General features: G+C 36.9%; 1 protein-coding gene across 3 annotated transcripts in view; it reads left to right on the top strand.

Annotated features, from left to right (window-relative positions):
* Nucleotides 1-14240, top strand: part of Prp5 (pre-mRNA processing factor 5) — a 405747-nt gene that overhangs the window by 51567 nt on the left and 339940 nt on the right. For all 3 annotated transcript variants that reach the window (XM_090378220.1, XM_090378221.1, XM_090378222.1), the window contains one exon: nucleotides 9147-9470. In XM_090378220.1, coding sequence (XP_090234346.1) covers nucleotides 9147-9470 — 324 coding nt within the window. The remainder of the gene's footprint in view (nucleotides 1-9146; nucleotides 9471-14240) is intronic.

A 14240-nucleotide genomic window follows, 5' to 3' on the forward strand; every position in this document is an offset into this window, starting at 1 on the left:
ACTCACTTTAGACAACAAGTTAACCTTTGTTAGGTTAACTTGTTGTCTAAAGTAATATAAAGCAATTACGAATAAAATGTATGAGACAACTTAATATTCTTAAAGTCTTAACATCAGTATCTTGGGGAGCAGACCGTTATACCCTGCTGAACCTGTACAAAACACTAGTAATGTCAAAAATAGATTACGGAGCACCCGTTTATGCATCCGCCTTTTGAACCGCCTTTGTGAATTGGTGATACATTTGCACACCTCCAGTCCATGGGGACCTCTTCTGAGTCCAAGGAAGCTCTTATAATTATGGCTAAGGGTGTGCTTACTTCCTTTGCTGCCTCTATTATACTGGATAGATCCCATCCACCACAGGTGCCTTTTTTATGTTTAACTTCAACAATTTCTCCTCCACTTTCCTCTCAGTTATTACAAAATCACTTAGTTCCATGTTGGAGTTTGATAAACTTCTGGCACTCCCCTCATTGAAAATAACTCCTCATATGTGAATGTAGATGCAAAATACTCATTCAGTTTATCAGCTACCTGAGCACGATCATAAATAGTCAACCCATCTATGTTAAGTGGTCCAATCTGATTTATTCCTTTCCTTCTAGAGTTTACATAAGTAAAGAACTCTTTGCATCCTTTGCCAAGGATTTCTCGTAATCTATCTTCGCCTGCCTAACTTCCTTTGTGCCTGGATTAAAAACTAGCTTAGGTCTGTCATAGGCTTCTGTGTCACCTGATACTTTATATGCATCCCATACATTTTTCTTTGCTACGAACCTCATTAGCTCATCTAACATCCATTTAGGCCTAAACCTTGAACAGTATTTCTTAGATGGAATGAAAAGCCTAGTAACCTCCAAAATCAAGTCCCTGAAGGCTTTCCATTTAGAATTCAACGTTGGTAACATCATCAGTTGTTCCCACTGTACAGCATTTAAAAACTGTCTGAGTCCCCTGTAGTCACCTTTATGAAAGGAATAGCCCTTCCCTTTAGCCTTGATGGTAGTTACATCTTTAAGTAATTCCCACATCAGTACATTGTGATCAATGTCATCCAGTGGTTCCTTTATCTGCAAATTCTTAATGCATGAATAATCACTGCTGATAATCAGATCAAGAGTATTACTCTCTCTCTGGTTGCCTCTCGAACATGTTGCTGTAGAAAAAAATCATCCAATAAATCCAAAAAAGTCTTGCTAGTGTGTGTGTGTGTGTGTGTTCATTCAACCCATAATTTCCAGTAGATATCTGGAAAGTTAAAATCCCCCATTATAAGACATGCTGATTTACTGGCCCACTCTATTTCTCTGCACAATTGCTCATTATACTCATCAGATTCATTAGGCCTATAACACACACCTACTCTCATTTTTCCTTTACCAGTGCTTATGTCACACCAAACAGACTCAACATCGAATTGTGCACCACCATCAGTTGGATGCACTTCCTTAGATTTTATGTGTTTCTTAACAGTATAACCCCATCCTCCCTTCCTGTCTTGTCTATCCTTTCTGTATACATTGTACTCCCCAAATTCCAATTCTGCACTGCTTATGTCTGTGTGACACCACGTCTCTGATATCCCAACAATATCTGCCTTTGATATCTTGACTAGCACTTCAAGCTCATCAAATTTATTAATTATACTCCCAGCATTGGTGTACATGCAACTGTTGCTACTCTTAGTTACCCTAACACAGCCCATGTATTTATTTGTTCTACTATATCTCCGTTGCCTTGCTTTCCAGGCTGCTGCTCATTCTAATAGAAGCAGTGCAAGAATCAATTTTGCCTCTGCCTGCGGCCACTGTTAACCTTTTAGTCTGTGTATCCCCCAAGCTAGCAGTTTTCCCACCCACCTAACACTGCCTCGATAGCATCAGCAAATAATCTTTCACCCTTTCTATTTAAGTGTACCCCATCCCTGTAGAAGCAGTCTTTCCTGTCAACAAGCACAGACCAGGCTGAAAAAAATTCTACATTTTGAGCCTTGCACAATCTCTTCAGGGCTGAATTGATCAAGGCTCTCATCATATACTCTCTTGTATTGTGTCTGGGCAGAATTGCAGACACTTTCACGTTCAACCCTAATTTGGGAGTCGTAACTTCCAAAAATCGCTAGTTAAATACAAAATAAGAAGCTAACAAACGCTATTAAACCTATTTAATATCTCTGTAAAACACAATGTAGTATGTTAACGAAGAATACGGTAAAAATTAAAAATACTTATGCCTTTACAGCAGCCAATAATCCTCCGACTTTCTCTTTCACGACTAGAGTGCCCTCCCCAAAAAAATTTAATTCATGTTCATAAAGAGAGCATATCTTCTTCTGAATCCAAGACAACACTGGATGAGTAGTATATCTCATTGCTGATACAGCCTGTAATACACTTAAGTAGTCTATATATAATACATTATTTGATATTGCTGAGTGCTGTGTAATCTTGGACTTTTGATTTTGATAAGCACACAGTATGTGTGCTTATCAAGTATATGTTGCATTCATGAGGCATATGTTGCATTCATGAGGAATCTCGATATTGTCATGTCTGGAAAGACAACAGTAGCAAATAACACAGATAATTCCTCTTTCTATGGATTTGTTGGATGACTGTTTTCTACAGCTGCATGTTAGAGAGGCAACAAGAGAGAGTAATACTTTTCATCTGATTATCATCAGTGATTATTCATGCATTAATAATCTGCAGATAAAAGAACCGATAGGTGGCAATGATCACAGTGTATTGATGTGGGATTTTCTTAGTGATGTAACCCCCAGCAATGGTAAAGGGAAGAGGCTTAGCTTTCATAAAGGTGACTGCAGTGGTCTGAGACAGTTTTTGAATTCTACACAGTGGGCCCAACTGATGTTACCATCAACAAATTCTAAATGGGACGTATTTAATGAAATCATCATAGAAGCTACTAGGTTATTCACATCAACTAAGAAATACTGTTCAAGACCTAAATGGTAATAAGACAAACTGATGAGACTTGTGGAAGGGAAGTAAAATGCATGGGATGCATATAAATTATAAGGCAACACAGAAGCTTGTGGTAGATATAAACTAGTCTGTAATAAAGACAGAAAAAAGGTTAGGCAAGCTAAGGCAATCAGAAATCTTTGGCAAAGGATGCAAAAAAAAAAAAAACAGCAAAGAATTTTTAACTTGTGTAAACACTAGAAGGAAGGGAATGAATTACATTGGTTCACTTGATATCGATTGTTCAGCTGATGACAATCCTGTTCAGGTTAATGACAAACTGAATAAGCATTTTGCATCTGCATTCACACATGAGGAATTTAAGGAAGTAGATGACAGAAGTTTATCAAACTTTAAGAGGCAGCTAAATGATTTTGTAATGACTGAGTGGAAAGTGGAAGAGTTATTGTTGAAGTCAAACATAAAAAAGGCATCTGGGTGTAAATGGGATCTATCCAGTATTATAAATGTAGGCATCTAAGGAGGTAATGCAAACTGTAATTATGAGAGCTTCTTTGAATTCAGGGGAAAAGTCCCCAAAGACCGGCAATGTGTGAATGTATCTCCAATTCACAAAGTGTGATCAAAGGATGACACAAGCAATTACAGAACTGTTAGCTTAACTTCTGTTCCAAGGGAAAATAATGGAGTCTCTGATTAAAGGAGTAATGCAGCACCATCTAGACAGGAGTGCAGTTATACATCAGACACAATGTGAGTTTGTGAAAGGGGAACTTGTCTGACTGTTTTGGTTGGATACTATGGTGCAGTCACAAAGGAACTGGAATGAAAAAAATAATTTTGATATCATATACGGCCTCTGTAGCCAAGTGGACAGGTGCTGGAATAGACCGGTGGACAGTAATATGTCCTCTTTGAGTAGACCGGTGTTCAAGCCCCTGACTGCTAAACCCACACTGGACCAGCATGGCAGATCATGGTCCATTTCCCTCAACATGAATTGTTAATGACTTCTTACCATCATCATCATCATCAGCCATTTTCAATCCACTGCAGGATGAAGGCCTCTCCAGCAACTTTCCAGTTGCTTCTGTTTTGAGCACTGGACATCCATTTACTACCCACAAACTCATGAATTTCATCTATCCATCTCCGCCTTTGTCTTCCAGGTTTTCTTCTAGCTCCTCTTGGATACCATTCTGTTATTTTCTTAGTCCATCTGTCATCATGTCTTCGAGCTATGTGTCCTGCCCAAGACCATTTTAGTTCTTTAGTTTTGATAAGAATGTCCTTTACTTGAGTTTGTTGCCTAATCCATGTGTTTCTCTTCTTATCTAACAGTCTTATTCCCAATATGATTCGTTCCATTCTTCGCTGTGTGGTTCTCAGCTTCTCTTCCATTCTTTTGGTGAGTGCCCAAGTTTCACTTCCATAAGTCATGGTGGGGAGTATACATTGGTCCATTATTTTACGTTTCAGACAAACTGGGATATTGCTCTTCAGTATGTGACTATATTTCCTGAATGCTATCCATCCAAAATTTATTCTTCTCTTGACTTCCAGCCATTTATCATTATTACAGCTAATAACTTGTCCCAGATAAGTATATGACTCCACCTTTTCAATTACTGCTCCTTCAATCATTATTTCCCTTTCTGTGGCATACTTGTTCATCATTACTTTTGTTTTAGCCATATTCATCTTTAGTCCAAAATCCTTACTAGCTGTGCATAACTGATTAAGATTTTCCTCTAATTCTTTGGGATCATGGCTTATGACCACAATGTCATCTGCAAATCGCAAATGGTTTAGGTACTCTCCGTTCACATTGACTCCTTTCTGCGACCAGTCTAATCTTCTGAAAGCTTCCTCAAGGGCAGCAGTAAACAGCTTCGGAGATATTGTGTCTCCTTGTCGAACTCCTTTCTCAATTTTAAATTTCCTACTGTCTTTGTCTAGTCTAATAAAGGAGGTAGCACTCTCGTATATTTTCTTCAAAATCATAATATATGGGGTATCAATGCCTTGTCTTTCCAGTGACCGAAACATTGCCTTATGCTGTATGGAGTCAAATGCCTTTTCATAATCCACAAATGCCAGGCATAATGGTGTTTTATATTCATTTGCTTTCTCCATTAGCTGTGATATTACATGAAGGTGATCCATAGTTGAGAATCCTGTCCTAAAGCCAGCTTGCTCTTTCGGTTGATTCTCATCCAGTATTCTTTCTAATCTGTTAGTAATGACCCTTGTGAACAACTTGTAGATGTGGGATAACAAGCTAATTGGTCTATAATTTCCAATTTCTGATTTATCTCCTTTCTTATGCAGCAAAACTATGATTGCATTATTCCACTGCTTAGGCGTCACACCTTTTCTAATGCACTTTGTGAAGAGCCTTGCCAGTTTTTGTGTTATGTCTCTTCCTCCCAATTTTAACAACTCTACAGTAACTTCATCTTCCCCCGGGGCTTTCTGATTCTTCATTTTCTTCAATGCATGTTCTACCTCATCAGGAAGAATATTGGGTATGTCGTATGTGTTGCTACTTTGCAATCCATCTTCCCCACTGCTGGCATCATTCCCCTGCTCCTTGTATAATTCTCTATAGTAGTCTTCTGCTATTTGAATTATGCCTTCTCTGCTGTTTATAAGTGCACCATCGCTATTCTTCAGTTTCAGTATCATTTGTCTTTCTGTATTACTGCTCATGGCTGCTGATTTAAATACTTTGTTTTCCCTTAATGCTTGTTCTACTTTTCTTGTGTTAAATCTTCTTATGTCCTCTCTGAGTCTTTTTCTAATGGCTTTGCATAACTCAGTATACTCAATTTTCTCCCTGTCAGTGTTTTTCTTGCTTTTCATTTGTCGTCTTCGGTTCATCATGACAAGTGTTTCTTGACTAATTTTTTCTTCTTTGGATTTTTTTTTCCCTATAGGTTTCTTGGGCTTTATCACTTTCAAAAAGTTGTAATATTCCTCATCGATATCTTGGTCCTCAGTAGTCTGCAGAAGCTCAAACTTGTTGTGACCTTTAGAATTCTATGCGACAAGAAATGTGCCCTAGAAAAATATCACAGACTAATTTAGCCGAAGATTAAGTTCCAGTACATACTGCTTTTTCTCCTCTTCTGTTATCTCAAAGACCTTTGTATTATTTACTCGAGTCAGTTTTTTCCTTTCCTTTCCTACATCTATATCAAGTGTACATCTTACCATTCTGTGATCACTTCCAACATTTACCTTATTCAGGACGGTGACATCATTCACAATATATCTTCTATTAGTGAGGATGAAGTCGATTTCATTAGTAGTTAATCCATTTGGACTCTTCCATGTCCACTTTCTGTTCACCCTTTTCTTGAAAAAAGTGTTCATTACTGACAGTCCTTGAGATTCTGCAAATTCCACAAGTCTTTCACCTCTTTCATTTCTTTCACCAATTCCAAAATTTCCTATAGTTCCCCTTTCTGTGCTGTTTTGTCTTTTTCCAACCTTAGCATTGAAGTCTCCCATAATAATAATATGGTAACTTCTTACCATACCTTGCCTTTTATGTGGATTTTAGGAAGACCTTTGATACTGTTGCTCAAATAAGATTACTGTACAAATTGGAGCAGTGTGGCCTTAAGGGCAAGTTACTGCTATGGGTAAAGGATGGTTGAGTGGTAGAAGACAGAGAATGATTATCAACGGACACTGTTCTTCGTGGACTAATGTTATTAGCGAATTACCGCAGGGTCCGGTGCTGGAACCATCATTGTTTACTGTATTTATTAATGTTATTGATGACGTCATACCAGATTTAATGTCCATGTTTGCTGATGATACAAAGGTTGACATTGTAGTTGTTGATGGTATGCTACTGCAATAGGATCTAGAAAAATTAGCAGATGGGCTGAAAAGGGCTAATATGAGCAGAAGTAACCCCAGAGTAATGTACCAACTGCATGGTACTCGCTCAGGGTTGTGGAAAATGAGAAAGGGGAGGGGGTAATTGTGCAGTCAGATTTGAAGTTCTCCTAGCAGTGCAGACAAGCTTCCTAGACAGATCACATGCTTTTATCAGTGGTTGTAGGAATTTTGCTAGCAGGGATAAAGAAGTGATTATATAAGGCAATTGCCAGGCTACATCTCGGGTACTGTGTATGGGTCTGGAGGCCTTATTTAAAGCCTCCTGACCTGTATGTGGTACTCAGGATGTGGCCTGACAATTGCCAAGAATTAATTTAGAAAGGATGTAGATTTTCTGGAGTTGGTACAGTGAAAGGCAACGAGATTTGTGAGGGGGAAACAAAAGGGTCTCTTACCAAGAAAGGCTTCAGTTCTGTAAATTGCGGTGTCTGTAGACTAGGCATCTGCAAGGTGATCTGCAATGCAATTTAAGTTTAAGGCTTTGAATGGATTGAACAAGTTTAATGTTTGATGAGTTTCTTCTTCTTGCTTAGATTATGTATAAATTCAAATTTAGAAAAAGGATGGTTGCAGAACAGAGGTGCAGAAGTTTGCCTTTATCCAGCGGCTGGTTCATTGCTCTCTGTTGTGGAAGTGGATAAAAAAATTCAAGGAAGAACTAGAAAAACTATTGGAGGGAAGAACTGATAGGTTAAATGTAAAGGTTTTTTTTTTTTGTGTGTATGTATGTGTGTGTGCATGTGATGCTGTATAAGCTTGCTTTCTTGTTTCGTTTGCCACTGTTAATACTAATACATGATAAAATTTAAATTGGCAGTTTTTAGACAGTTGTTATTGGGTATCAATCCTTCCAAAAATGGAGTAAAGTTTACAAAGACCACATTTGATTTTAAAATGTAACCTAAAGTTAGCATTAGCAAGGGCACATGATGCAAGAAAGCAAGCTTAAAATGCATCATCAGCCAAAAAAAAAAAAAAAACCACACAGACCCTTCTCATTTTGGTGCATTATGCCATTAATGCACCAAAAGAATGTATTCATTACTCCTGTATTTTCTCAACCAATGGAACTTTATTTTTCAAAATTATAAATACCTTGTTTAAATCCCTACTTGGACTTCTAGTCTCAAGACTGTATAGGAATGCCTCTTTAAATTAAAAACTGTGTTACTTTTAATTGTACCCTTTTCAGGTGATCCACATCCTTCTATAAACTTCCAATTTGTTTCTTCCCAACTAATAAGGTAATTTGAGATTATTATAACTAAAATGTAAAACCTTATAATTTCACAGTGTTGTGTTTTAACCCTCATTTTTTTAGACCAGCTGAACAATTTATATATATTTTTTGAAGTTGCGTACCTTGCTTACTATTGCTTACTCTGATAATATTTGTATCATCAATAAACTTTGCAGTCAGTTCCAAAACTTATGGAATCAAAACCATTTGAGGTCCTGGTCCACTCAGAGCAACAGCTGTTTATAGTCACCCTTAATTTCCTTCATTTAACCAATCTTTTATTCTCTGTAGTACCTTTCCAATGGCACTTTGTTCTAATTTCTACTAAATGTTTTCACGTGGGATGGTATCAGAAGCTTTATATAATCTAAATTTATTGTTTTGGAATTATTCTTTGTGTTCCCTTCTTCTCATAATAGCTGGTCATATTAGACATAATTTACCTTTAATAAACCTAAGGTATTTCTCTAAATCTGTTTCTGTGCTTTGTGATTTTTAAATCATTATGAATTCCATAATTTTTTTAGCTTGAACTTCCAGTCTGTAATTACCCATTTTACCCTCGGACAACATGATTCTGTTTGTTTGTTATTTGGTTTTTAGGAGCATTAGCAACTAAGGCCATATTGCTCCAGGGATATGCGGTGGTCATTCCTGACCTTTCCGCATCCTCCGTATTTCATGGTCACGGGCTCAAACTCCGGTCTAATCAAGAAGTGTGTGCTACGCACTTCTGCTCCTGCCCACCTGGCTACAGAGGCACAACAACCTGATTCTAGAGACTTGTGCATTGTAATAGATATGAATTTAGACAGTCTGTTCTGCTACTGCATTTATTATTAGTATTACTGGAAAAATTTCATCAGCTCATGTCTTTTTTCATATTCAGGCATTTCTAACTTTGTATTCGAGATATGCTGTATAGATAAATATTGTGCAATGCTAGCATATTACTAAAGTTAGCATTGCACAGTATTTATGTGTACAACATGACTTTCTTTCCCTCACAAGTTGTAACTTTTTTGACATTTTTAATATAGGAAGCACAACAGAAACAGCTGGAATTAGAGATGCAGAAAAGACGTGAGCGTATTGAAAAGTGGCGAGCAGAGAGAAAAAAGAAAGAAATAGAAGAAGGTTCTTCAAATCAAGCAATTATTATTCTTCCTCCAGCTAAAAAATGGACTTTAGAAGATGATGAAGATGAAGAAATCCCATTGTTAGATCTAACAGAGAAAAAAGAAGAAATTAAAAAGGAAGAAGAGGAGGAGAGTAAAGAAGATAAAGAAGAAGAAGCTGTAGAGGGAAATGGAAATGGAGAAGAAGAGGATGAAGAAATTGATCCTCTTGATGCTTTTATGCAGGTAAATGATATGAACTGGTGGTATTTTTTTTAATGTATTAACTTTTTTTTTTTTTTTTTGTTTACAAATATTAACAGATTCTTGAATATCGTCTTTATGGATTTGATCTTCATGCACCAGATATTGCATCCATTAAGAAGCAACACTATATCTTGTTTTGTGTATTAAAAAATAGCATTTAGCAAAGTATGGATTAATGTCAGCAGTGATTTTTTATGATGAGAAGATGTAGTCTCTTTGCAAATGCAGAGTGTGCTTATATATAATGAATATTATATATAAGCACACTCTGCCCAGTCGAAGTTTTATATAAAGCCCTCCAGGGCAATGAGAAAAACTCGTTATATTGAAAGGACTTTATATCGATTCTTCATAAAATCAGCAACAAAACAAGTAAAAGCTTTTTAATTCTGCTAAAACAATATAGTATAATCTTATTTATAATATGTACTATAGTATTACACAAGAAAATTATGATTGTAAATTTTGCACTGATTGTAGAGTGCAGTAAGATTACAATTAAATCAGAAATTTCACTACATAGGCTACATACCTATCAAGACCTAACAAGAGAATTGTTTCTTACTTTAAAATAATCTGTCAAAACATACTGTTTCAATGGTAGAGCATGTTTTTAAAAGAGAATTATGAAGTTGTGAGAACAGTTATTTCACTTTTGCAGCTAGGCTGTACTTGAAAAAATCGACACACAAGTTCTGATCCTTGATGAGCATCTCTCATTGAACCTCTTGTTGGGTTGCTGGTGGGTTCCCCACTGCTGTAACATATCCCACCCCCTGGAGCAGGATGGGCAGTTTGACCTTCCTACCGGATTCGACACTTACATCATTGATGGAGACATACTGCAGCTTTGCTGCCGACACGGCATTTGGCGATCTGAACCGGGTACTCAAACCTGGTTTCCTTTAAGGCAGGGAGAGGGAGACTGGTCTCTAGCTCCCTCCCCCCCTGCCTTCCACATACTTCACCTGGTGGGGCTCATCCCCACTGACCTCTTTGGGGGATGCCTACTCTACATCCCAATCCTCCTACCTGTTTTCCCCCAGTCTTCAATCTCCCCCCACTCTAACTAAACTGACTGAGTACACCCCTTAACAATGCCGCCAAATTCTAATCAATGTCTAAATTCAACTGCTTCCTCATAAACTTCTTTCAGCCTTTCCAAATTCTAGTGTTTACCTCCCCCCCCCACTATATATACGGTTGTGCTGGGCCCCCATATCTACTGATTCGGTATCTGCTGATTCAGTTACCCATGGTTAACCATGGGAAAAAAAACGAAAAAACTTAACACATACTACTCATGTGGCCAATACGATGCTTCCCTTTATTTTTTATGATGTTGATTTTAAACCGAATAGCTTCCATTTATTTTTTTACAATGTCGTGTATGGTTTGGTCACCATCATTATAATGGTTCTTTAGAGATTTAATGGATGCACCATTTTAAAACTTTTGAATAATTTCAAGTTTTTGTTTTGTTTAACTTTGTTTGAAATGATGGGCAAACACAACTCTTGCGTTTGCCCATCATTTTCACGATTTCTAAACAGAAAAAAAAATAGTTATTATAAAAAAAAAAATTCCAAAATTCCTGACATAAATAATGAAACAAAATTTGTCCTTTTGTGGTGCGACAGAACACAACATTGATGCAATGCACAAAATCAAACTAAACATTTGGTCTTTTTTTGTGTTTTGAGCGGTAGGTGTGAAGGCACGCTAATCTCCCAATGGTGACTTACAACGTCTGTTCTTGTCGCTTATTTACAACTTGCAAAATATCTGTTTATATCTATTCTAGTTATTACTTGAATTTTATGATTTCTGCTTATTTTTTTTTTTTTTTTAGTTTGGACTCTTGAAGTGTCTCGTTAAATCGAGAGTCTGTTGTACTTTATTATTACCGTATTTAATGTTGGTAATGTCTTACTGTGTCTTTAATTTATCAGTTAAACTTTATTATACGTATATATGTACAAGAAAATCATGTTATATGTGGGGTCAGCAGGTGTTCGCTTATATTCGCGGTTTCGGCCATCCATGGTAGGTCTTGGAACGTATCCCCCCCCGTATCTGCGGGTTTTACTGTATATATATAGGCCTTGCCACTGAAATCCTCAAAAATTAGGTGTTATGTGGCAGGTCCTGCCAGAGTACTTAAATAACCTATTGGGTGCTTGACCTGCCTCCTTTTGGCGAAGTGTGGGCAACGATGGGGCTGAACAGCTAAATGGTCAGAGAAACAACAGAACATAACACTACACAACAAACCACTCCTACACAATTTTTTAAATCTCTGTCTTTCACAGAGTTTTGTGTCACACAAACAGAGTATACAACGCAGGCATGGGGGGGCCCTTGTGCTGTCAGACAGCTAACACACTTTACACTGAACCTCTTGTTCAACCACAGTAGGTTCTTCATCTTCATCACTACAAATTTTAGATTCCATTGCGTCTACAATGAGTTCTTCATTTGTGCATACCCTGAAACACTCAATGTCCACATCCACTTCTGCATAATCTTTGAAGCTTAAGTTTTCCTGTAAGTTTAGGTGGTAGCACACATGCTCAAATATTTCTTCCCTATTATCGGACTGTTTTATACAATTAATAGAGGAAGAAGCATGCAAAATTTCACATTGCATCATTCAAGGTGGTAAATCCAGCATGTTTGAAGCAGTTGGTGATCACTTTTTCATCAATTTCATCCCATGCGGATGTCTATTTCTCATTGAATTTTGCTTTCAAGACAGCACAATTTTGTTTAATAGCATTATTCGATAGTTTTTCTTAAAACACTGGATTTCACTTTGATCAGGTGGCTGAAGAACTGACATCGTATTTGGTGGTTGGTAGGTATGTGACAGTGAGTGCATGTAGATCATTTACTTGACACCAAGGGATTCAGGTATCCACACAAAATTTTTCAGTTCTTCTCACTCATCCTGCCACCTAAGTCTGATCCATGCCTTTTGGTTTGCTTGATGTCTTTCAAACCTTTTAAGCATTGAGGCTTCTGGGATTTTCCAGTGATTAAAAGAAGGGGCCTGTCTGTGCCACACACGTTTACTGCTGGGAGAATGGTAATCCATTGTTTGGCCTTTTTTTCTGCCACTACATTTCTCCCCTTTAAATGCAAGTGTTTTATCTGGCAGCATTTTAAAAAAAAAAAGAGTCCAGTTTCATCAGCATTGAAGATGTCGTTGTGGTCGTACGTCAGCAAAACATTTTTTAAATGATTTTCCGTCCATTCGTTTGTAACTTCAATGTCCATGGCTGCACTTTTGCCACACACTTTTTTGAAAGACAGGCCATGGCGAATCTTAAATTTCTGGAACCACCATCATCTGAACTTTTAAATTCTTCAATATCCGTTCGATGTGCAGACGATTCAGCTTTTTAAAGATTGCCATCTACAGGAATGTTTTTTGCACCTTTTCGAGATCCGGATACTTCACCTTTTGGGATTGAATCCTACCCGTGTTGCAGATTTCACTAAACTTTCAATCTTTTTCTGATCTTTCAGAATAGTGAACAGAGTACTCTTTGGAATGCTGAACTGTTTGGTGATGTTAGTTGTAGAATACAGCTTGCAAAATCCTAATTTTATCTGTGATTTGCAGAGCAATCTGCTTTCTTGCATATGATTGGCAGAGCTATCCTCAAATGATTTCTCATTGTCAGGCTGCAAGCTCGTCATTTACTTCAATGTATTTGAAGCATTCTGCCATTTTCAAATGTAAATATTTTAATAAAAAAGTAAAAATTCAGATTAAGAGGTAGAAATTTATGGTCTTTATTATGGAAATCCTTTTGTTTTCATTGTCATTATAATGGATGTAAAATAGCATTAAGTTAATGAGACCAACCACATAGAACATTATAACAGGTTGGGACATTGAAAAGAGGGTCACTATAAAGAGCTTCAACTATAAATATAATAAAAAAATAATTTGGAATAACTTTAAATTTAAACTGGGGTTTTAAAAGTAAAACCCCAGTTTAAATACAATTTTACAAGTAAAACCTCAGTTTAAATTTAAACTGGAGTTTTACTTGTTATATCTAATTATAATTTTTGTTTATCACTGCCTTTAATTTTAATAAATTGAAGGAATTATCTTTAATTTAACGTCATACTAACAGTGTGGGGTAAGGGTTACAACCTCAACTTTACAGTCTGCAATTAGCCCACCTAATTGTAGTATGAAGTTAAATTAGATTAGTGATAATTTAGATTTATTAAAATTCTCTCTCCTTCCACCCTGTGAGGTATAATGGGTTTACCATTTGTTACTCATTTGGAGAGGTGTGGGTTGAAATTGTGTTGGAGGTCCTAAAGGTTTTGTCTACAGCAAGCAATAGAGATAAGAGGTTTTCGCATGAGTTGTTAGGGTTTGTCATCCCACACAATGGACAGAAACACACACACGCTTGTACAGACATAATAGTCAATTAATGACCATAGGTACTAGAATACCATGTGAGCTGGTTCAGTATAGGCAAAGTAATTGTGTCAAAAATCACACAATGTCTCTTTCTTTTAAATAGTTTTACTGAATACACTTGTTCAGAACTGCTAAAAAAACCATAACTAATGTATAGGAAGTTTCACAAAAATACTAAACTGTGTTTGTCTGTATTTTTGAACATAATTAATAATGAGGGGAAAAAATTCAAGTTACTGGTTACTTGTAGCGGTAGTTCCTACACCACTGACATATTTTGTCCATATTGTCTGTTC

This window comes from Mastigoproctus giganteus, chromosome 7 (genome assembly GCF_048544385.1).
Source record: "Mastigoproctus giganteus isolate SK-2022 chromosome 7, ASM4854438v1, whole genome shotgun sequence".
Classification (NCBI taxonomy): Eukaryota; Metazoa; Arthropoda; class Arachnida; order Uropygi; family Thelyphonidae; genus Mastigoproctus; species Mastigoproctus giganteus.